The sequence below is a fragment of the Aspergillus uvarum genome, assembly GCF_003184745.1.
Source record: "Aspergillus uvarum CBS 121591 unplaced genomic scaffold BO82scaffold_19, whole genome shotgun sequence".
NCBI classification, from domain to species: Eukaryota; Fungi; Ascomycota; class Eurotiomycetes; order Eurotiales; family Aspergillaceae; genus Aspergillus; species Aspergillus uvarum.
Window position 1 is genome coordinate 299,328 of NW_020291316.1, and position 23,917 is coordinate 323,244.

At 52.2% G+C, this 23,917-nt stretch overlaps 5 protein-coding genes and 4 non-coding genes across 9 annotated transcripts; 5 read left to right on the top strand and 4 right to left on the bottom strand.

Annotated features, from left to right (window-relative positions):
• Positions 1-1,068: 1,068 nt before the first annotated feature.
• BO82DRAFT_280714 (PH domain protein) lies at positions 1,069-4,717 on the bottom strand (the record flags this gene model as incomplete). The annotated part of the gene is made up of 3 exons (XM_025631315.1): positions 1,069-4,074; positions 4,157-4,314; positions 4,378-4,717. The coding sequence occupies 3 exons, from the start codon at positions 4,715-4,717 to the stop codon at positions 1,069-1,071; spliced, it is 3,504 nt and encodes a 1,167-aa protein (XP_025493188.1).
• An 8,972-nt stretch (positions 4,718-13,689) lies between these two features.
• BO82DRAFT_t137 lies at positions 13,690-13,763 on the bottom strand. Its single transcript has one exon. It is a non-coding gene; the product is annotated as a tRNA-Ile (tRNA).
• A 694-nt stretch (positions 13,764-14,457) lies between these two features.
• On the bottom strand, positions 14,458-14,549 carry BO82DRAFT_t136. The gene has a single exon. It is a non-coding gene; the product is annotated as a tRNA-Pro (tRNA).
• A 17-nt stretch (positions 14,550-14,566) lies between these two features.
• Positions 14,567-16,820, top strand: BO82DRAFT_401010 (uncharacterized protein; the record flags this gene model as incomplete). The annotated part of the gene is made up of 2 exons (XM_025639228.1): positions 14,567-14,671; positions 16,053-16,820. 2 exons carry the CDS (start codon positions 14,567-14,569, stop codon positions 16,818-16,820), a joined length of 873 nt encoding a protein of 290 aa, XP_025493189.1.
• Positions 16,821-17,439: 619 nt separating this feature from the next.
• On the top strand, positions 17,440-18,386 carry BO82DRAFT_353299 (alpha/beta hydrolase). Its single transcript, XM_025634920.1, has one exon. It carries the CDS (start codon positions 17,481-17,483, stop codon positions 18,270-18,272), a length of 792 nt encoding a protein of 263 aa, XP_025493190.1. The 5' UTR covers positions 17,440-17,480; the 3' UTR covers positions 18,273-18,386.
• Positions 18,387-18,726: 340 nt separating this feature from the next.
• Positions 18,727-18,825, top strand: BO82DRAFT_t134. The gene has a single exon. It is a non-coding gene; the product is annotated as a tRNA-Ile (tRNA).
• Positions 18,826-19,564: 739 nt separating this feature from the next.
• BO82DRAFT_t135 lies at positions 19,565-19,635 on the bottom strand. Its single transcript has one exon. It is a non-coding gene; the product is annotated as a tRNA-Gly (tRNA).
• A 230-nt stretch (positions 19,636-19,865) lies between these two features.
• Positions 19,866-21,729, top strand: BO82DRAFT_353300 (beta-lactamase/transpeptidase-like protein). The gene has a single exon (XM_025634921.1). It carries the CDS (start codon positions 19,919-19,921, stop codon positions 21,590-21,592), a length of 1,674 nt encoding a protein of 557 aa, XP_025493191.1. The 5' UTR covers positions 19,866-19,918; the 3' UTR covers positions 21,593-21,729.
• Positions 21,730-22,180: 451 nt separating this feature from the next.
• BO82DRAFT_332928 (PRCC domain-containing protein) lies at positions 22,181-23,652 on the top strand (the record flags this gene model as incomplete). The annotated part of the gene is made up of 2 exons (XM_025633197.1): positions 22,181-23,077; positions 23,117-23,652. The coding sequence occupies exons 1-2, from the start codon at positions 22,291-22,293 to the stop codon at positions 23,650-23,652; spliced, it is 1,323 nt and encodes a 440-aa protein (XP_025493192.1). The 5' UTR covers positions 22,181-22,290.
• Between the last annotated feature and the right edge of the window lie 265 nt (positions 23,653-23,917).

Genomic DNA, 23,917 nt, shown 5'->3' on the forward strand with positions numbered 1-23,917 from the left:
ACCGTGATTTGATGGCGACCAATCCCATGTGAATGGCTCGAGCACGACTTATGTAAAGAGTAACCAAGTCAGTGGGTTAGGGGTTGGAATTGACATTCTCGACAGACCAGAGTAGACTCCGTAGCTTCTCGCTGCATTTCGCCACGGTAACTTGCGCCAGCCTTCTTCCTACTTCATCGACTTTACTTTCCTTCTTATGTTCGTTTCGAGGAAGTTCCTATCTCCAGACACCGCTGCTCTCCCATTTAATACTCATATGGGATGGCGGGGCGGCTGAGTTCGTGGCCCGAGAAGACAGGTAACAGCAACTTTCCTGTACTTCCAAAAGCGAGAAGAGTGGATGTGGTAACTGGATTTGTTCCTCGCTTTCTAAGATTTAATCAGCTCAAGCAGGAATCGTGACTACCGAGAGTGATTCGTTGACTACAGCGTACGCAGTAATGTGTAGGGTAAATGGCCGGTCGCTGTTGGTGGAGCGTGCTTTATGAAGGAGCACCTATCGACCACCGTTTGCGTATATGATTCCCTGCAATCTGACTAGCACATCAACCCGACAACCCTTTCGGGCACGAAATTCCAGTTACAACACCTACATCTGTCATACGTCGTACAGAAAGCGTCTTGTGAAGGGCACCGCAGAGCAGTGGGTTTACTCAATTGTTGACCGTGGAACAATTCGCAGGACAAAAAAAAAGATTTCCTGCCCTCGTGGGATATCAAAGCACCTTCTAGAAAACAAAGCTGCGATAGTTGAACGCCAACAACCTCGAGATAAAGAAACATAATCTCCAAGACAATAACGCCGAGTAATGCTGAGAACGAAACGCTACCAACCCAACCGAAGACGGCAAAACAGCAATCGACCAACCAGAATCTTCGAGTTCTAGCTCTCTAAGATGCATCGAGAACTTTAGAAATCGAAAAAAAAAAAAAAAAAACAGATAAGGGAAAAGAGATAGTGACTAGAGATTGGCAGTATCAGATCTCAAGCGAGAACGAAACGAGCAGAATGGGCACAAGATAGTGAGTCAGCACAAGGCAACGCCCAATCCGCGCGCAAATGTTCACCTAGTAATGGCTGGCGTTGGCGTTGCTGAAATAACCGGTTGGCTGACCGAGAGATTGAGTGTGATGATGCGCTGGGGGCGTCCGTGACTTTTGCGCTGCGAAATATTGCCCGTACCACGACTGGCGCCGCGGCTCTTCTGGATAGTAAGGCTGGTTGAGAGCGTCCCAGGTCCGGCTGGCTGCAGGAAGGTTATACACGCTGTAGTGGCTATCTTGGCCATATAGCTGAGCCTGGGGCTGCGCAGGCATTGGCTGCGGCTGCTGTTGTTGTTGTTGCCAGTGTTGCTGACGCTGTGCGATAGCGTGCTGAACCATCTGGTTGGAAACCCCGTCGCGGATGATCTTCTTCTCGCGCTCTCGAGCATCAATGGCCCCAACCAGACCCATGGGATTGACAGGAGTCACTTGCGGCTTGTGCCCGCCGGAGAAATCAAGCAGCGGAGCGCCGGTCATGCGAGAAACATGCTCCTGCTCCCGGGCCGACAAATGCGACGAGAGTTCATTGTAGTTCATGACAGTACTAGCACCACGAGAGTGAGGACGCGCCGGACCCTCTCTGTGAGCAGACGGGTGCGGTTGTTGCCTGAAGCCGCTCGCCCATTCTCCAGAAAGGGGCCGAGGGAGAGCTGGTGCTAGTTTTGCCGTTGCTGATGAAGATAGAGTTCGGTGGTGAACATGAGCAGGCGGGCTGGGAGCTGACCGTTGTTGCACAAATTGCTCGGGTGTGAGTCGGCCAGGAGTTGTTGGTCGCGGAGCAGCCATGCCCGGCTGCCACATCATGCTGGGTGAACGAGAATGCGAGCGCTCCATGTGGTGGGGGGGACCTTGTTTTTCTGTTGCATTGGAATCGCTCCTCTCGTGACCCGATTTCTTATAGGTCTCCGAGGTATTAGGACGTGCGGTGGTAGGCATCAAAGTCATTGTCGGGCCAAAGTCGATAGTGGGAATGTCAGGATTGGGCTCTAACGATTGTTCAAGAGCGTAATGTGCGTCACCAATGACATAATCCTTCTTGTCAGGCACCGTGCCTACCGTCTTCATGACTCCCATCCTAGGTCGAGGGATCGACTTGACCGAGCGCTTGCTGTAGACAGATCCTTTTGTACTAGCATAATCAGGGGATGCAGCCGACTCATCATCGTAAATGCTTCCCTCATCTTGGCGGTTCCCTGGCTCTCGCGATGTGAATGATAGCTGGCGGCTACCGACCCAGTTGAGGGCCTCTTCGTTAACAGTGTGGCGAAGATCATCGAAGCTGGGCTCCCCTGTCATACTCGAACTGTCTGGCTCTCCAAAGTACTGCTGAGGTACGGGCTTCCTCTTGACAGCCTTTGTAGTATCCAGGCGCAGCCCACGCGCCTTAGGTATAGCCAGTGATGGCCCGAAGGCACCAGAACGAGGCCCAGTAGGCGGGACAGGTTGCGAATCGTGGCTTCTGATCGCCTCCGGGTTCACCCAGTCTGCATAGTGCTCGATAGATTCACTACTTGGGGTTATCGGACTGGGTTCGTTCGAGTCTTTTGTCGTCGCTCGAATTTCTGCCGGCACATCAGGGCCCAGACTACTTAAACCCCCGGAAGCCGCCACAAGCTGTGTAAGAGTGGCGTCCGACATCCTATTATTGACTTTCCTCAAGTCGGACGACGGCCTGGGCCGGGTAGGAGGAACCTCTCCCGGTCCGTGAGTGAAAGCAGGCGGTTGAGCTACCGGCGAAGGAGGAGAGACAGGGCGGAATTGTTGTCCAACAGCTTCGGCCGCAGGGTCTGCATGATGATTTGGCTCACCCTCCGCACTGCTACGGTCACTATCGCGGGCTCGTTCTCCATTTGGCGGAAGCTCGTGAGATGATGATGGCGGAGAGCTGTCGCTAAGAGAAACAGGGACCTGGGCCTGCGAGGCAAGCCCGGCGAAATCAGAAGCGCCACGCGCGTGATGTACTGGTGCGATAGGGTCACTTTCAGGCCCCTCGCGAACGATAGCATCAGTAGACCGATTGTAGCCTGGTCGATTCTCAGGGGGATTCGTATTGCGCTGATTGGGTCCAGCGCGCACATTGCCGCCTTGACGGCTTGGAAGACTGGACCGAAAGCGTGGCTTGCTTCCAGAAACGCTACTAGTTCGGCTTCCAGCCGTTGCCATGCGCCGTGAAGTAGCCTCCTTGAGCTGCCTCCGCCATTCCGCTTCGCTCCAATTCTGGCTTCCGGGTGTCTGCATGAGACTGGAGATATCTAGAATATCCAGGTAACCATAACGTCGGCGGTTGGGAAATGCGAACATGATACTTTTAATATGATTGGTGGCGGCGAGCAGCCGAGTCGGCCTTCCATAGAGGTTGAACGTGTCAAAGGTTGGTATCAGAAAGCGGAGCATCATTTCGAAGCCCGAAACAGCTGGGTGGACTTCAGGCATGACAAAGACGAACCCTTCGGAGGTGGTTTCCGGTTGTGAATGGACAGTGACTCTCCCTTCGATTTTGACTAGAGTCGACTGGTCAATCAATGGCTTCGATTGTGGGTATATCGCGTAAGCAGCGTACGCGTCGGTGATTGTGGCAATCGGCGTCGCTTTCTTGGTCTTCTTCGTTTCGTAAAACTTGATATGGCCTGTGACTAGTCGAGGGGCGCGGTCATATGCCGACTTCTTGATCGACTTCTGCGCTTTTTGGAACTCCTTCTCATTTGGGGGAGTAACGACGAACCAACATCGCTTCCATGGCGTTCCCGCGCCAAATCTCACACGAGCCCAGTCTTCATGTTTGAATCGGTTACGCTCAAGGATATGCTTGACATTATTGAGACTCTTTCCTTTGCCAGCAATGATCGAGCCAGTATATGCCTCATACAAGGAGGTGTGCTCGAACAAAGCCAAACGTATGGCTGCAGTCCATTGCGTCAAAGAATGGAAAGAATTGAAGTGGAGGAGGTATCGATTCTGGCCCGCGGAGCATATGCTCAGGATGTTCTTCAATGACTGTACTTCTTGGTTTCGAGTTGGTAGTGTTTCGAGCTGGATGAATGGATGCCAGTCAGTATCGGGGCTAGACTAGTGTCGGTCCGGAACGCCAAGAGGGGTTTAATGCAGATCTTACCATCTTGATCGAAGCATCCGCCAAATTGATGAATGTTGGGCGAACGTCACCTTCCTCTCCCGCCTCGTCCAGCGCTGCGGCATCCCAAAGGGAGAGGGCAGTCCCGACGAGTTGCGCATAACATTCGACCCATTGTCGGTCGGAACACGGCCGGCCGTCTGCGATTTTCGTTGATTAGTCCCAACTCAAAAACTCTTAATGAGCTGCAGCGAGACACATACGAGTATCCAAGTCATTTAGCTTCAGGAAATAACCTTCGTGATATAGTTTGTTGGCATGACTGTTGAGATGGCCGAAAATAGGCTGAAGTTCTGGCGGTGTGTCTTGCGAAAACTCCAGCAAAGGGGGATTGTGCGAGAAATAGGTCGAGTCGGGTCGTGACGAGATTCGGCGTTCCGCGTTGGATGTCCCACTAATCGGCGACGCATCAACGGGTGAAGTGGTATCTGGCGTAGGAGGATCGTTCCTGAATGGGGGGTGGTTTAAAGTGACTGAAGCCGACGCGGTCCGATGGTGTTGGCTGGGGTTATCTTTGCGAGAGGAGCCGCCGAAAACCGACATCAACGATAACACTGGAGGGGGAATTTGGTGTTAGTATTGCGCTTTCCAAAGCAAGTGAGAACGAAGTCCCTACCACGCGAGCGACCCATGATGTCTAGAATCGGAACTAGAATAGTAACAATAAGTTGAGGGAGAGACCAGTTTCAGGCCCACCGTATAATGTGGCTGTGACCCGGCAGACGCAAGCAGCTCGCGCAAACGATGAAGCCCGCTGGTGATGCGATGGAGCGAAGGTGGAAACGCGAAAAGAAAAAGTATCGGGAGGGCGAAAGGCCAATTGAGACCAGCTCCTTCGCAGCGAAAAAGAGCGACGAGGTGTGTCAGGGCCTGCCAAGACTAGGATTGGCGGAAGTCTGGTTCCATGAAGTTACCGGCAGTGAATACTGGAGGCGAAAAGAGCGGAGAGGCAAGTAATAGCGAGGAGATGTGTAGTCAGCGCACAAGCGCCTGTGACGAGGCCACTTGACGTCCAAATTCCGTCCGGCGAGTCAGCGGACCGGGAAGAAGAAGGGATCGCGCGGGATGTAGTCTGTTTGAGTTGTTTGAGTTTGATGCTTATGAGCGGAACGGAGGCGAAGCGAATGGGGCGAGCGGAAAGCAGGTGGTGGTGGTGGTGGTGAGAGAGGGCGAGGGGAGATAAGGTGAATGGAGAGGTCGCAAAGCGAATGAAGAGCCGAAGGTAGGGATAGATGATGAAAAAGAAAAGCGAAAGACGAAGACCAGAACGAGAGCGAGAGAAAGAGAGAGAGGAGGTACGGTACAGAAGGGGGGCAGCAGAAGATGATACTTTGCCCAGTGGGTCTGGAGGTTTGTTCAATGAGTGTTCAGCGTCAGTGTCAGTGTAAGTGTAGGTGTAAATGTAAAAAGTGTTTTAATTAGTGTTCGTCCTCAAGTGCAACAGCTGACTGGCCAAGCAGTCTTTGTCTAAGACATCCCCTTCAAGCGGAGACTCTTCAACACGAAAGGGAGATCAATAATGAATTATTGTTTCCCATAATACTATGGAGTAGCCTAGTTAATCGGGATCCAGGATACTCAGCATGTCCGGCTAAGGGAATATGGGAATCTCTATCTACATGGAGAGGAGAGAGACTATTGCCTGGGGGACAATGAATGGGAATCAACAAGAATGAAATTACAGAGGAGTATTAAGTACGGGGGGGGCTGGCGTCATCAATTGCATGTACTTCAACCCGCTCTTTTTAGCTCCCGCAACTCTTCCAGTAATGAGCGTCACAAACCCCCCCCCTGCCCCTGCCTGCCTGTCTATCATTCCACAATCCACACCAGCCGATGGATCGTCGTGGATCACTCGGAGAGGCTGCAGTGCAGCAGCAGCAGCAGCAGCAGCACACCCACTGACCACATCTTGCCTTCATTTGATGACATGGGAGACTAGGACGGAGTCGTCGACTATGTACGATATGAATCAATGATTCCAATCAATATTGATCATATTGATTATCGCCTCACTCCTTTCAACCTACTCAGTACTGTACCTGTACCTGTACCAGTACCAGTACCAGTACCAGTACCAGTGGGATTCCCCCCCCCCGCGTAACCGACGTTCCGGGACAGTCTCCGGCTCTCCAATCAATGGATCCCACTTGGAGGCCACACCAAATTTAGCAACAGCCCTCAGTCCTGAGCCTGGAGTCCTGCATGTCTTAACCATGACGATCATGACTGGTCAGTTTCCCTATTTGACTTCTATTCTTTGCTTCTTCTAAGCTCTCTTGCTTGCTGTCCACGAGGGAAAGAGGGAGAGAGAGAGAAATCGGAGTCCTGCCAAGCATATTCGAGCCTTGTATGTTGGCCCATCGGTTCTTGTTTTGGCCTCTCCAAGGACTCGTTTCCCAGGAGTACGCAGGACTGAAGTGGCCACTTAGATGGTGCTACTGTAAGCAAATCCCGTGGACCTCCAGAGATACATTACACACCGTCAGCATGGCGTATTGTTCAGTAATCCATTCGTGGAACTGGCCACAATTCTTCCATCGGTAATTATGGTCTTTTACGGAGTAGTGTTTCGGGACTGCTGGAAAAAAGGCACTGCCACAAAGGCGGGTGGGTTAATAGTATGGATCGACTTACCGTGCCACAGAGCGTCAGATGGTCTTCCACCTTTAGTCTACGTAGTTACTTAGGTCAATGCCTCACCCGTTAGTTGTCATTATTGTTTGATCTTGAAGACCCTGGGAGCCTACCAATTTGATCAAATTCTTTGTCTACCTAGATGGCTCGGGTGGTTTCCACAGCCTCTGTTTATCAATCGACACCTCTGGGCCTATTCTTGCCACGGTGTTAGGTCTCTTGCATGTCTCACGGACAGGATGTCAAGTTCCACTAACGGCCGAACGCCGCGCATCATCTTGTGAGACCTTACCTCATCCATCTTAGCCTGGAATCCAGACCCTCGAAGCCTCCGGGCATGGTAAAATCATTGAAAAGGAACCGGAGAACGAACCGGAGACCTGCTAGCAAGCCCTCAGCACTGCGATCTCTTTAGGAATTACAACAAGTTCCGCTCGATGTCGAAATTTCCTGTCTTCTTTGCCTGGTTTTTGACTTCCTTGAAGACATGAGCATATATTAAAGACATGTAACAATCTTTAGCCAGCTACGAATCGGGGTCATCCATGCGGACAGAGTCTCGCCGTAATCCTGAACTAACTGCCTTACCCAATATAAAGACGCTTATTTTGCCACGTGATGTAAGGAACGAATCCTTGAGCTAAGCCTAGGTACCTGTATCTTCATGTTTGGGACCATTCTATCCGATCATTCATAACTGTGATGACAATCATGAATCTGGGAGCGAATGGTAGCAACACCGTAGTCTGGTACTCATTGGCTAATCTCTGGTCTAATTTGGAGGTCTTCTAGACTTAGTGCACCAAGCCTTATCTTATCTTCTAGATCTAATTTGTAAGTCTTGCATGGCGGATATGAACCTAGTACAGTATCCTGTCGCCGATCCCATCGTTGCCTTCCTGGTAGCTGGTGGATTGCGTATTGTGCACATCCCAAATCTAGGGAATAAAATCCGATGTCTAATTCTAGGCATCCCGCCTCTTTTCCAATCGGATTCCCGCCAGTGTGGCATTGCGCATTGATGCCAGTGAGCGACTCTGCGCTGCTTGTTTGCGGACCAGTGGAGACCTGACCCATGCTCGATACCGCCCCTGTAAGGCCAGGGCTGGTACTGTCAGCCCCAAGTGAGTACATACTACCTGGAGTATTATGATTCTCAGCGCAACAGGCTTGATATCGACATGGCAGCAGGAGACTTGGAAAGGCTGAAGCTATCGATCTTGAAGATAATTGAGCATGCACTATCCCTGAGAACTGTGTTTGGCACCCCTCAATGGCGAAGGATAAAGATGATCTCACTCAGACAGACTGGTCGTGAAATTCGAGCCTTGAATGTTCAGAGAGAGGGTGATTCTTTTATCAAATAGCATGAGGGACTGCCCAATGCAGTCGCGAGATGCTCAAAGGCACGCCACCTACTAGAGGTCACAGGGGATCACTTGGTTTGACCATCCCATGCTTCGGGGTGAAGGCGATACGCCTAGGTCAATGCTTTAAATCGTGCCGAATGGCCCCATGCAGGGCCCATATCAAACCTCTCTGTCGGGATCTTGGTGTCATTCTGTTCTATATACGCACTAGGTCTTCCTCTTGCAGAGCTGAGGCTGTGAGACTCAGTCGAAGACTGTGACAAGAGTTCTACGTGGCAAGAGGACAGACAGTCCTGCGTACTTCTTACGCCACTAGCAGCTCAAATCCGGTATCTTGTGAAGGCATCATCTTCCTCAACTACCATTATGGTAAGTATTAATATCTTAAATGTAGAAACCAATAGACAAGGGCTATTACTCTGCTGGAGGTATCAGGGCCTGTCCTATGTGCAGCTCCTGCTGCCCAGACGCGTTTCTGAAGCGCGCTTCGCGGGTCCAGCAGGCCTGAGGGTACCAAATCTGACGGGGCTTGGGAATATCATGGTGGCCTTGTATGAACCAGTACCGGCGGTCGTCGAGGGTGCAACTGCAATGTTCTGTACTGTGCCATCGGTTTGAGCCGGTATGTCCACCAGATGTTCCACCATGTCCACGATACCAGGGCCCGCCGCAGACGCTAACTCTTGTTCAGTGTGCTTTCGGGAAACCTGGTCATCATTACTACTGAGTGCTGCGGTGTTCAAGATTGAAGGAATAGACCATAGGTACAAGGTTACAGCTTCTACTCGCAGTCTACCACAAAACCCTTCAGGTCGTCGCTTGCAGACTAATCCGACTCAGGCAGTGACTCAGGTGCCGGGCTTGTGGATATCAAACTGGCTGGAATGGCTGGAAACTTTCAGACGATTAGTGAATGAAGCAGCTGTTCAGATCGTGGGCTGGAGGTGAGTTGGTGAATAAGGCCGGTACCCAGATCGTTGCTTGGAAGCCAGGTAGTGAATGTGTTACTCCCCTCCTGTCTCACTCTCCTGCCAGCGGCTTAAATACCCCCTCCACCCCCACCTTCTCTCCATCTTTCCTTCTTCCTGCTTCCTCTCACCATCCTCTCCAAGTCCTCTTCATCTTTTTTTTTTCCTTTTCCTCCAATTAAGGTACCTATCCTCACTCTACTCCATTTGATCTCATACTTATAGTTCTTCTCTTTTGTCAGGGCTCCACGGTTCACTGAGCTGACGAGCAGGCTCATTGAGGGGCCGGCTATCCAACTCTCGGTAGCAGGACCAAAGGCTCACTCCGTTGACAGGCAAACTCATTGAGTTAACGGGCTAGTTACCCAACTCTCATCGGTAACTACGCCCTCTCAATGAGCCGACTTGTCAACAGAGTGAACTTTTGGGCCTCGTTACTGGTGAGTTGGATAGCTGGTCCGGCAAGTTCACTGAGTTTCATGGGTCAGCTATCTCACTCATCAGTAGCAACCCTCTCAGTGAGCCTGCCGGGCCGGCTATCCAACTCACCGGTAGCAAGGCCCTCTCAATGAGCCTGCCGGCCCCGCTATCCAACTCTCGGTGGCAGGGCCCAGAAGCTCGCTGAATCGACTTGTGGGCTCTTTGCGTTGGGTCGGCTATCCAACTCGACAGTAGCAGCCCTCTCAATGAGCCGGCTATGCCGGCTATCCAACTCATCGACGGAGACGCCATCCTGCGTAACGCGAACCAGAGGGGAAAGCTGTGGGTGGGAAAAGAACGGAACCAAGGGACCAGCATCTTTGTTCCTGGTGCAAGACCAACCTCGGCGAGCTCGCCGCCGTTGAACTGGATCTGCACAGCATGTTGATGACTTTGGAAATCCACACACGCAAGGTAGGCATTAACCCGTTATTTACTCTTTGGGATCCGGATTCAACTAACACTTGTCTTGTACACAAGAGATGTTACCCTTCGGTCATTTGCATCAGCATCCACGCGTCTCAAACTTGTAGAGACCGTCCGTCAACGAGAAGACCCGTCTCCAGGACTTCGATAGTCGAGCTCTGATCCGGTCTGCCTGCCCCATCCTCACTTGGTGTGACCAATGCGTGCAACAACTTAGCGCAGGGATGTCTTGCTTGGTAAGTGATACTATAATCGAACTTGGGAACTTCGTCTAATATTTTCATCTTAGTCAGTACATCAAAGAAAACCGTGCGTGCGACCATGCGATCTTCTTCATTTGAAACCTTCTTGTCCCATCCTACTCAACGTTCAAGCATGTACCGAACATGTGTCGACGCAGACACGACTCTCTGGAGGATATGGTCATTACAAGCCTGAAAAGCAGAAGCCAAAGCCCGTCGAACTCAGGAGGCGGTAGACTCGGGGCTGTAGTGCAGCGCAAAAGTCCGAGCATATTCTGGCTTGTAGTGACATTGGTAGCCATCGGAGTACTCTCTTCTCGATGGATGCTGCTCCTAACATGCTAAAGGTGATGACCGAAGTACGGGAATTCGGGGGTCTGACGGCCAATTGGACCGCCGGAGCAGTGCGGCGTGCGGCCGGGTTTGTTCTTAAGATACAAATCCAAGTCAAAATATCGATCTAGCAGAATTTCATTGAAATTGAAATCGAAGACATGTGCATTCCAATGTAGCTCTACACACTAACCCAACCGCATGAACTGCAATCCTACCTCGATCCAGCCTCCGCTTTTGAGAGGGGACGGCGATTTTCCTCCAGCTTCAAGCTCTACACTGGCCTCTGGCTTCCTGCTGCCCTCTGAGATTTCGCTGCCACCGACTACAGTACCATAAAAAGACCGGACTATCTAGGTAACAACCCATTCACTCAAAACAGAAACTGATCGACAGAAAACCACCCCATCACGGTTTGTGTATGCTCAAATCGGTACGGAAAAGTGTTCCAAACTTGATGCATCTTCAGGTGAATTACAGAGCGTTCTACTACTCTTCTCCCAGTGCAACTTCCTTTCCTTTGTCTAGCTCTCCCCAACGCTGCATCAGAACCAAGACCATGCTCTGTTCCACTGAGCTCGAAGAGAGCACAGGTATCTCAAGTCATGAGGATATCTAAATCGCCAAGCTTGAACCGAGTAATCATGGTTTTCTTGTCTTCATCTCCTGTTTTCGACGCCGTTCTAGAATGAAGTTGGGACAGTCACGAGAAGAGCCAGTACCTAACGTGTATCATATTTTGTTTGCACAGGTAGAATCCCTCCTCGCTGGTCGGCTCTGTTGACCACCCATGGCCGCCTTCGTTGATATGAGTGTTCATCGCATGCGGACGAGAACGATTATTTCCCTAATGGCACTAGGTGCTAGAAGATACCTTAGAAGCACGTGCGTCAATATTGATAGCATGTCCTAGGCCAGCTGGGACAGGATCAGGCCTGATGGTAGTCCTTTCAATTTTGGCGAGGTAATCTGAGGATGGCTGATGGACTTGGGGAGGGCAAGCCAGGGGAAAGCAACGGCCACTTTGACATGCCACGCCGAAGCACTGTACTGCTCATCGAACACTGCTATATACTCTGTACTCCATACAAGATGAGAAACGGTGGCTGGAAGCGACAAACACTCGACGAGATGATAGAGAAACCTGGTGGTCTTCAGGCAATACTTCTCGCCAGTAGCCTCTTCATATTTGAGCGGAAGGCCAAAGGCAATATGGAGTTTGCGGAGTGATTGACTTAGTTCCAGAAAGAAAAGAAAAGAAACCAAGAATTGTGTATCAAGCGTACTTTTGTACCGGGGACGTGGATAAGATGCAGATTATGAGGCGTTGATCGAAGCGTGGGTGAGCCCTGACGAGCATATCTGTATGTCAGCTCTATCCATAAAATGACCTCAACAGAGAAAAGGGGCCAGAACTTGCAAGGTTTGGTCGAATTGACTGACTTCCCTTGTCGGTTTAGATAATACGCTTCAAGTGCAAGTGCAAGTGCAAGTGAGAATTCGGCCTGAGACGCTCAGCCAGAGGTGCTCCTTGTTATTGTTGCGCTGTATCAGATGAGCGTGCCCGAACTCGCGGAAGTAGTCATTTTGATCTGAATGATCTAGCCTGACCCGACTTCTATGATCCTTACTTCCTCCTCCCGATTACACCTCATACCGGCGAGACAGTCTTCTTGAAGCTGAAGAGCATGCGATGGCATCACAACAACACAAGATGTCCGAGATAGAGGTTCTGGTGGATTATCTGGGGACATCGCTGCGCCACAATCGAGACTATATCAGCGACTAGTGGTTACCGAGACGCAGAATCACATCAAGTGCTGTGGTCCGGGTGGCTATGTGAATATAGATTGGCTGAGACCTTTAGATGCTATTAAAAACGTGATAGCACCTTCCACGGCTCTGATACTGGACGAAGTAGCAGGAAGTTGCGTCATAATTCTGTTTCGTAGGGGAAAAACTGTTTCCTGCCTTCGCGATTTTTCTATGGAGAGTGACTGGTACTTTGTGCCTCTGAAACCGACGTGAGCCCTACCACCTGGGGCATGAAAGCGTTTTAGCGTTCGCAAAGGTATGAACATACTGCGCTCGAGTCTGGACAGTGGCCTGACCTGATGGCGGCCTTCTTAGCAGGAATCCCTTGGCTCAGTATTCAAACCGCGTGCGCTGTTACCTCACTTAGGGTCGATTTCATATACTTGCTTACATCGGCGCCCCCCCCCCTCAAGGAAAGTATACGGCCAGCATAACTGGAACCATGCCAACGGGGCGTTGCCGCCAATCCATACACGCTTTAGTTTGTCTACATGGAATCACTATCACCTTTGTCTGCACCCGCTTCTCTTATCTATTCCCTGTTCGCATTGATCACGTCAAATCCGGGGATTTCCCTTCTTGTTTTCAGAGCACAATCTTGTTCACGACTAACAGCCAAGAGGTTGGGTATGGTTAGAAAAAGGACAGGACGTGTTTGAAACAAAAGGGGGGGAGGAAGGAGGCAAGCTGTGCGTTAAAATGTGAGGGTCATCCGGTAGGATGAACACAATTTTTGCTCTGACATGTATATATTATCCTTGGTACGCTTTCCCGGGTTGTTCTGTTCTCTAGGTAGTGTAACCGAAGATGAAATTCGTTTTCTGGTCCACCTTAATCTCATATGAACATTAGACGGCGTAGGTACTATCAAACATCATATTACCATAGAGATACCATCCCTCATCTGAGGCTTCGTGTTTATAGCCTACTACTGTCAATAAAACACGGCAAATTCTTCTCGGAATTGCATATACTAGCTTTGAAAACCGCTTATCTGCACTACAAGCCCTTTCTTTCTGGCCCCAGAAGCTGAGTTAGAGACAGGGTTGGATGCCCTAGCAGTGCTGTCCGGGGAGATTATCACGACTACTGTGAGCGGACGACAGGGCCCGCAGTTCTTAGTCCTCGAAAGGCTGTCACGCTGGACTCTTCTGTCGCCTCCTGTCACTCCATGCTGAATACGGCACTCGAGAGAGGCCTTGATAAAGGTAAAAAAAAAAGGGCAAGCAAGGAAGACAAAAAGATGGTCCCAGAGGGGGTCGAACCCTCGACTTTAACGTTATTAGCGTTACGCTCTAACCAACTGAGCTATGGGACCCGGTTGGTTGAAAAGTGCCATAATCTATTGCCTTATGACGGCGTGGCTTTGTACATCATAGTGCCTGAGGTTTCTGTGCTCTACCGCTGATCTGGATTGTAGTAGGGCTGGCTCGGATCTAGCCGAATCCTGGTACAGTAACTATAACCATGACCCAACCTGCATTTGAATACATACTGCAATAAATGCACCGTGAATGTTCTAAGCACATTGCACTACGTCTTAAGATGGCACGCATTTCCCGAGTCACCCATCATGGGCACAGCCTGTAGCTAGATTACAGCACTCGTCACTCGGTAATTTGCGCCTGATGTTGCGACTGAGATACGTAGCCGTCAACGACGTTGTTACAAAGGCCAACGACAGGAGACTATATCCAAAGCCCATTTGCATTTAGGTGCCAGTTCGTGCAACTTTCACGGGTGTAGACACTAGAAGCCGAATTTTCTCTTACAGGTTTTATTCTCTCGTAGAATTGTACCCGCGGACATGCTTCATATTTAATGTTTAAACCTGAACTGAGGGCATACAGGCGGCCACTGCCGGAATCGGGTCGAGCGATGGGAGCACGCCTGGTATCACAGCACCCCAGCATTTCAAGGACCCCAAAGAGCAACGCTCCTTACCCAGCTGGGATTGTATCTATATAGAGAATCCCAGCAGACAGCTGGCGAGCAACGGCAAAAAGATAATCGGCCCGAGCCGCGGATCGAACGCGGGACCTCTCGCAGATATGCTTGGGTTTGGAATCCCTAAGCGAGAATCATACCACTAGACCACCCGGGCTGAATTGTTGAAAGGGCATGGAAGTGTGCCGTCTTCAACACTTGCCTCAGATAGCAGACTGCATCCCGGTTGTTCAGCTGCCTGAAATTGAGAGCCTCGTGGCGGATGTCGTTCTAGTTGAGGTATGTATCGTGTCTGGAAATGCAATCACAGTATGCCAGCTACTGAATTGTGCTCTCTGTGATGTAAAGCAAGAAGGTGCTTTCTCCGGAGCAGTATCCAGTTATTGGACTCGCGGTTCAACCAGCATGTAGGTGGAGAATTGACCTGCGGATGGCGGAATATACATCGGTGCCAAGGTAGGGCTTGGTGGTTCCTTTGTTGCGCTTGTGCCTCCGCCCCACGGCGCTCCTCCCTCAACCTGGAATAAGATTTCCCTGCACGAAGAGGATATGATAGCCCCCTTCTTGATTTCTTCAATACTGGCAGGCGCATTCGTTCCCACCGTTCATGGCTACGAGCGAGAGCGACTGTTCTGGCAACAAATCTATTAATCTAAAGTAACCTCATATTGCAAGCACTTGCCTCCAACCGACATAATGACTTGCCATAGCATACATTTATCAATGCCTCTTCCTTCAGTATGATTCTAGCAGCAGGCCGAGCACAATTGCTGTCTTACCCTGCCTTATCGTAGAACATTCGACTACAGTAACGGGGCAGCTGTAGCGATAGCCCTATATCCCATCCCCAGGACTCCCCCCCCCCCCCCCGGCAAAAAAAACCATTAAACGAATCCATGAAGAACAACGCATACAGGAAACAATTCCTGCAAAGCACACTAACTCAGGCACCACACAGGGGCACCTACCACACACCACAACCACCAGAAAGGACACTGCCGCCCCGCACGGAGGCGACACATTCAAAATCCCCGAAGAACCAACTAACAATGGCATTATCCGAGGCCTTTATCCCACACGCCTTTGACACCCCCTTCAAGCCTCTTTGTCTCAACCCCACGACAAGGAGACCATTGTCCATGCAACAGCGAACCTAAACTCAATCCAACAAGCAGACTTGTTGCCTAGCATGAGATCCCCAGTAACTGTAGCATACAAACTTTGAAGGTTCAATCTCTCCCTCCAGGGTATAAGAAACCATTACCCCTCGAAATGACCGCCCCCGCGCGCGCACCCCCGGTTGGTCTGGCTACCACTTATTCTTGTTTTCCATGCACGACAAAAGCAGCAGGGTTGCTTCATACCAATGTCTTCGATCCGAGGAATAGTTTCAACAACAGATCTTATACAGAACAAAAGATACGACGACCCTCGCCACTAGGGAATCAAGTGGCATCTATCAACGGCCGCTCAGATGAGAGGTGGGAATAGAGGCGGCAAGGGCGGTGGCAGAGGTGGTTTCAATAAACAGAATAACCGCGGCGGTGGAAGAGGGGGCGGTTTCAACAACCAGGGTGGCAGAGGTGGATTCAAAAACAACAACAACAACAACAACAACAGAAATAGTAATAGTGGCAGAGGAGGGTTTAATAACAACCAGAACAACAACAATAACTGTGGCGGCCAAGGGGGGAACAACAACCGCGGTGGGAGAGGTGGTGGCTTCTTCAACAACAATAACAACAACAACAACAATGGAAACAATTGGAATAACAACAATAATAACAACAGCAACGGCAAGAACGTCAAGAAGAACAAGAAAGTCAACTGGTATCGCCCACTCCTCGACCCCTACGACTTCGAAGACAACTCGACCAGGCTGTTGCAGGGCTGGGGGTTTGACGGCAGCAAGGTCCCGGAGCCTGAGGATATAGAGATGACGGACGCACCTCCGCTGGTGTATCCCGAGTCAGACGATGATATACTGATGGGGGGCGTCTCCGATAACGAGGACCCTGATACCTCAAGGGGGGGCTGGTCCTATTTGGAGTCCGATTCGGATACCTCGGTAGGGGATCAGTCGGCTTGTGGTGCACAGGGGCGGAGATTGTCTGATTCAGATATCTCGATGAGAAGTTGGTCTGATTTGGACTCCGATACTTCGTTTGGAGACCGTTCTGACTCGGTTACTTCAGTGGACGACGAGCAGTCCGACGCAGACGACGCGGAGGGCGTCCGTTTTGAGTTGTACAAGTCGTGTAAAGACCGTCCTGGTACACCAGTTCCCTCGAGGAAATCAAGCTCGAGTTCGGAAGCCTCGAGCCACTCATCGGATCCGGACTACGTCCCAGACGATGAAGAGGAGGAGGAGGATGAAACACTCGAGCCAGGGCAACAAGCCCCAAGCGACCTTTTTGGACAGATGTAATCACTTAGCGAAGATGTCGGAGGAGTCCGTTGCTAGATACTCAAATTACCGTGGATGAACTTGTTGTAAACGTCATCATATATGAGGGCTTTAAATTCTGCTGAGGAAGATATCAATATGCCTTGAAGTTTATCTCTATGCCTCATAAGACGGGATTAAGTGTGATGGATAGCGGATAAAGAGGAAGATTAGGAGGAACAAGTTAGTTACGGGAGGGGAGATATGTCGTCCGGGGCGGTGCTGAAGATGCCACCATGGGATATCAGAACGGGTGAATCACACACGTATTTGAGGTACCAAAGGTATGAAATGAGCGTCGGGACAGCCAATATCGAGTTCCTCCTTGGGGCTAAGAGATCAACCCTGCGGGCGCCGGGGTCAACGACTAAGCTGGCACTAATTTTGGTCTAGTTTATGGTCTTTAAACTTACACTATGCAATTAGTCTACAAGCCTTGTGCTTAGTGCTTACGGCGCCTCTCTTCACTGAGCTAAACTACGAATATACTACTATCTTCTCCCCAGGCCCCACCAGACCCCATAATAAATAAGAAGCGACCTGCTCGACCCCCTCCCTTCCCCTTCTCAATCAACCATCAACTTTCGAGCTCTTGCTTGACTACCTACCTACCCACCCTCCCGCCCACTCACCAGCACAAACATGGCCGCCAACCCCACCACCAAGCCCCAGGCAATCGTCCTAGTCCACGGCGCATGGCACTCGCCCTCCCACTACTCCGACTTCGCGACCGCCCTGCGCAAGCGCGGCCACGAAGTCCACATCCCACGTCTGCTGACCATGAACGGTGTGCGGCCGCCCAACGCCCACCTCGAGAACGACACCGACCTGGTCCGCAGCTACGTCGAGAGCCTGGTCGAGGCCGGCCGCGAGGTCATCGTGCTCATGCACTCCTACGGCGGGCAGGTGGGCACAAACGCGCTCACAGGCCTCTCGACCACCCAGCGCCAGGCCCAGGGCCTTTCCGGGGGCGTGAGTCAGCTCGTCTACATTGCCGCCTTCGCCGTGACTGAGGGCACGTCGATGATTGATGTCGTCGAGGCGCACGGCCACGGCGAATACATACCGCTCGCCTTCGACTTCGCAGAGGACAAGACGACCGTCAGTCGGGATCCGAAGGGTCTGATCGTGGGGCCGGGGCGGTCCGACGAGGAGCTCGAGGCCTATGTCGCGGCCTTCCGGCCCCATAATGGCGGGGCCTGGTATGAGAAGGTGCAGCGCTGTGCGTGGCGCGAGGTCCCGCGGCTGGCGTACATCCAAGCGACGTTGGATATGAACGTGCCGCTGCAGTACCAGAAGGATCTGGTGGAGGTGATGGAGCGGGAGACGGGGCGTCCGGTGAGGACGTTTGAGGTGGAGACGGGTCATTGTCCGACGTTCACGAAGCCAGAGGAGGTGGCGGCGATTGTGCATGAGTTGGCGGTTGGGAATTGATGGATGGGCGGGACCCCTGATAGAGGGGTTTCTTGTTATTTGTAGGAAATCAGATAGCTGTTCCGGCGGATTAATCATTGTCATAGAAAAGAAGCAATAACACATGCTCCCAGATTGACTTGACTGTCATTTAAAAACATGAGGAAGACTGTAGCCGGGTTCAATATCGCGTACTGTGCCTGCCGCCCCGGGCCGTTGACGCAGCCCACCGTCCAGGTCACCCATAGACCACCAAATCGTAACAATCTATATCTCACAAACAACAGTAAAGAAAATACCAAGAACGGCCGAATATGTAGCGATCTCGGGGGGTAAACAATACCCTATCAGACCCATGGTTCAGCGTGAACAATTACGTAAAAAAGGTTGACGATAGCGCAGAGACATCTGTTCTATATTACTCAGGCATGACCCACACCCACCAGCAACTTAGACCGGATGGTCGAGTTGGCAGGTCCTCGTGGCCAAGTTGGTTAAGGCTTCACGCTTATAATACGAAGACATTTCATGTATCGTATCGTGACGATCGGCGGTTCGAGCCCGCCCGGGGACATTTCTTTTTGGTTTTGGTAGTGGTGGCGACTCTCTCCCCCCCAGTACAGCACACACAAAACCGCCCTTTGTCTCTCTCTTTTTTAACTTCTTTATGTCCATGTTATTTATTTATTCTTTTGTTGCTTTGTCTGCCTTGGCTGTATCCTACAAGATATCCGGAGTCTTGGTGATACGCGATTTGTCAATATCTGCTGTGTATGGAGAAATATCACAGGACTGGCCACTTCCTCTATGCGATTAGCCTGAACATGGGATGAAGGGTATTTCGTAAGACCAATATGAGAGATTGCCTGATGTGATGGAGATTTGGAAAGAAGGAGCACTGGCAAGAAACATGCGCAGTATGTATGTGCGTGGCCTGTCAAACCACGCCCCATTTGGCTCTGTGGATATTCCAAAGGTATTTTAGAGACCCCGGAGTCTCGGGTCTCAGCTGAGGTACTGTCCAGGAAGTCAGTGGGATGTATTCATTGGTGTGTGGACTTGGGAGGACACATTCCGCTCTCCATCTGTTCATGCACTTGGATTTGGAAATACACTTCCAATGGAATGACCGTCGAGTATCAAGCAGCTTTCCTTGGCTCGGTGAGAGCAGGATCTTTGTAGAAGGTGATCAGCTCGGAGGGATTTCTCATCTTACCCATCGTCTTAACTTCGAATGACGTCCAAAACAAAGTATGCGTGTATGGAAAGGTCAACAGTATCCGTGGCGACCAAAACAAAAAGAGAAATTTGAGTGCATCATCCGTGAATCGAACACGGGCCTCATCGATGGCAACGATGAATTCTACCACTAGACCAATGATGCTGGTTGATGTAATCTTGTTCTTTTATAGCCATATGATGCAGTGCAAGCCTAATCTAGCCCCATTCCACAATCTATCCCATTCGTCAATCACCAGTGATACTTTCATGCCGATTATCGATGGCTTACCCATGCCAACATGTGACCCCAGGTCAGTATCGAATAATGGACAGTGCTTATCAGCTAGCGCGAACCCGGTTATCAGTTATCCATCTTCAAACATCATCCCATGAAAGCGGGGTAAACAGCCCATTCGACCCTCTCGCGCAACATCAATCGAACCATTATGTCTTCCATCCCCGAAGCTGTACCCAATGTGCTCAAGCAGCTTCCGGCCTTTCACCATGGCCCGGGTGGTGCAGTGGCCATCCTTGAAGACGGAAACGTGCTTGGTCAACATGTATGGGGGTATGCTGATATCGACCAGCGCATTCCGATGACCCCGGAAACGATGATGCCTATCTGCTCGATCACCAAACAGATGGTGTGCATGTGCCTTAAGGCACTCGAGAGACAACTACAGTCCCAGCTCGGAGGCGATGATGGTCAAGTCCAGTCACACCTAGAATCCCATTTTCGCGAGGTATGCCCCGATAACCTCGACGCCTTCGCAGAAGCCTCCAGACCGAGCCTCCGTCAACTCTGCGACAACCAATCCGGGCTGCGAGACTACTGGGCCCTGACTACACTCTGGGGCGCTCGACCGGACGGCGTCTTCTCATTGCCCGAAGCCGGTGAAAAGATGCTCGAGCGCCTGGGTGTCCCTCATTTCACCCCAGGGACCCAATACTCCTACGCCAACACCAACTTCCACATCCTGGCGCGGGTCATCGAGCGCTGCAGTAGCGGCTGTTCCCCCTCCGGAAACAAGTCGTTGGGCGAGTGGCTCAGCGAGCAGGTTTTCACCCCGGCGGCGATGGCGTCCGCGTGCTTACATCCGGACAATGCATCTTTGCCCGGAGATTGCGTGGGGTACGAAGGGGACGCGGCGCGCGGCTACATCGCCGCTGCCAATCGAATCCACTGGTCCGGTGATGCGGGCGTTGTGGCTTCGCTGGCGGACATGATCGCCTACGAGAGGTTCCTCCATCGCAGCCAGGCGGACGAGACGAGCATCTATCGGGAAATGGCTCTCCCTCCGACTTTCGCGGACGGGACCCCAGCCCCCTACGGCTACGGCCTCGAACACGTTGTGGTGGTGGGCGTGCCGACAGTCGGCCACGGGGGTGCCCTGCGCGGCTACCGCCTGCACAGGCGTCATGTTCCCTCTCGGAAGCTGTCTGTAATAGTAATGTTCAATCATGAGGCGGACGCGGAGATGGCAGCGCAGGATATTTTGGCGAGGCTTCTGAAGAAAGACGAAGTGCTACGCTCAGTATCCCACAGTGTGACGCTCAGCGCGCAAATCTGGCCGGGATCCTACTGGGACGAAGAGGCTTGCCTGGCCATTGAGGTGGAACATCGCCCTGATACTGGGGATATTGTCGTCACCTACGCGGGCGAACCGGACACTTTGGTCCTCGTGCGACCAGATCGGGCTGAATCTCGCACCACCTTGGCAACGCTGGAGGATGGCCGTCTCCGTCTCGACTGGCCGCAGGCGAATAGGCACATCACTGCCCACCGGCTTGCCCGCTCTCCTACACAGCCAGACGGGAAGGCTTTTGCTGGGACTTATGTCTGCCGCGAACTGGACTCAACTTTCCAGTGTGTCGAAAGTGGCGGACAGCTGTATGGATACTTCGATGGTTTTCTCGGGCGTGGCCCGGTGCATTTTATGCGCTACTTGGGCGAGTGCAAGGACGGATTCGTGTGGGCTTTAGCCTGTCCGCGCGGAATGGATGCCCCCGCACCGGGGGACTGGAGTCTTTGTTTCACTCGCAACGAGGATGAGTCAGTCTCGGGCGTGACGGTTAGTTGTTGGCTGGCTAGGCGTGCCGTGTTTGCACGAAGGTCGTAGCGGTTGGCTTCAGTCAGACATGGCTCAAGCCTTGTCGATATAAATTACTAGTATGGTATGAGCACGCGCATGGATATGCCAATTTTCACTGTTCTCCATCACAGCTTCGTGGCTCATTTATCTTGGATCGTCCTAGCCAGCCAGGTGATTCTTGTTGAGTGACAAGACTCAAGCAGGAAGTTTTAGGTGTTGACCCGGACGGTAGTAATATAGACTTAGGGCTACAGTATGGCTGTTATCTTATCTGGCGATCATGTGAAAGAGCAGCATGATGTCACCGAGAACTCCATTCTATGCAACGGATAAGATCACACTTGACCAGAACAATTTAAACGAGTCTAGTCGACTAGACTTTTACCTCAGCTAGTATCAGATAGAGTACCAAGCGACAAAAAACACCTGAAGTACAGTGCCTTATCTGCATACGCGCAAGGCCCGCACCAGACTTTCCAGTTGGAACCACCAACCTATCAAAGGGAGGTAGTGAGCCACACCGCCCAAAGTAGCAGCCTAAATCATCAGGCCGGCAAAGCTACCTTTCATCGCCGCGCCTGCAGCCCAGCCCGGCCCGCAATCGCGCGCGCATCTCCGAATATTTGTTCCCTCGAAGCACCACTGTCACTATCATCATCATCATCATCATCACCACCTCCTCACCTCCCACCACACAGCTCGCATCCACAAAGTTGCACACCACAATGGCCCTAGTCGCCTACTCTGACTCGGAAGCCTCCGACTCCGAACCCGAAACCACCACCATCCCTAAGAAGTCCACATCCACAACCACCGCACCAGCACCAGCACCACCCTCGTCAACAACAACAAAACCCTTCCAAATCGACCGCACCAACCCCCGCAAAATCCGCGTCGCCCTCCCCGACCTCAAACCCGACCCCAGCACTAACCCCGAAGACACTGACGGACCCGCGCGCAAGAAGCCCCGAACTGGTGGAGGTGGTGGCGGCGGCGGCGGCGGCGCATTCGCGGGATTCAATGCGCTCCTCCCTGCCCCCAAGAAACCCACCCTTAAATCCTCCGCGACTGGATCCAGCCGGAAGGTATTCAGTCTGAAGACGGGGGCGACGCCGGGGTTCGATCGGCAGGCGGACGCGGAGATGCGGAGTGAGATGGCGTTTGGGCGGTTAGGCGGGGATGAGGATGGGGATGAGACGATTCCGAAGGCGGGGAGTTTGCGGGATGATTTGGATGGTGATAACTTCGGGCAAGGGGAGGGGGGAGGGGAAGAGGGGAAGAGGGAGGATCCGAAGACGAAGACGAAGACGAATACAAACACAAACCCCCCGCCGCAGGAGGTTACATTGAAGGGGAATCCGATGATGTTCAAACCTTTGTCGGTGGGGCGGGGCACGCAGGGGAAAGGGAAGCGGAAGGCCGCTGGGCCGATTGCTGTTGTTTCCGGGAGTGGTGGTGCTTCGGGGCTGTTGAAGAAGGATGTCGGGGGTGATTCGTCTGCTGGTGGTGCTGGTGCTGGTACTGCTGCTCCTCCGGCGGCGACGGCGCCAGCGCCAGCACCACCCAAACCCAAGATCAGTCTGTTCTCACTCTCCTCGTCAACAGAGAAGACCGCCACCGTCACCGCACCAGCACCAGCAGCCTACGAACCCCTGGTCTACACCAGCACCCAAGAAGCAGCGGCGCCCGCCGCCGCCGCCGCCGCCGAACTCCCACACCCCTCCTACCCTGCACCCACAGGCAACACCAACAATCCCCTCAGCGCCATCGCCGACGACCTCAACCTCACCCGCGCCCAACGGCGCCAACTCTTCGGCCGGTCCGCCGACCTCTCCGGCACCACCGCAACCGCGGCCGCCCCGCGCGTCCTCCACTTCAACACCGACCAGGAGTACGCCGCCAACCAGCAGATGGCCCACGAGGACCTTGCGGCCGCGCAGCATAACCCCGTCCGGGCGATCGCGCCGGGCAAGCACACGCTGCAGCAGTTGGTCAGTGCGGCGAGCACGCAGCGGGAGGCGCTGGAGGAGAGTTTCGCCACAGGGCGGAGGAACAAGAAGGAGGCCGGGTCCAAGTATGGGTGGTAGATGGTTGTCTCTCTTGTTGGCTGGGTTGGGTTGTGATTGGGGGCTGTCTTTTGCTGATGGCTGCCGAGGGCTAAAGGCTAAAGGCGAAAGGCTAAGGGGGAAGTGGGAAGGTTGGAGGTGAAGTCTGTTTGGGAGAATTTGCACCTAAGAGTGTCTTGTAGCGAAGTTGGGCGAAACTGCGCAGCTGTGTTGCTGCATGTTGGAGTGTGTCATCTTGGTTCATGAGATAATCGATCCAATCTTACTATATGCCGAAATCTACATT

What these genes read in the sequence shown, in the direction of transcription:
- BO82DRAFT_353299 (XM_025634920.1), top strand. Translation starts at nt 17,481, where the DNA reads ATGGCCGCCAACCCCACCACCAAGCCCCAGGCAATCGTCCTAGTCCAC.
- BO82DRAFT_353300 (XM_025634921.1), top strand. Translation starts at nt 19,919, where the DNA reads ATGTCTTCCATCCCCGAAGCTGTACCCAATGTGCTCAAGCAGCTTCCG.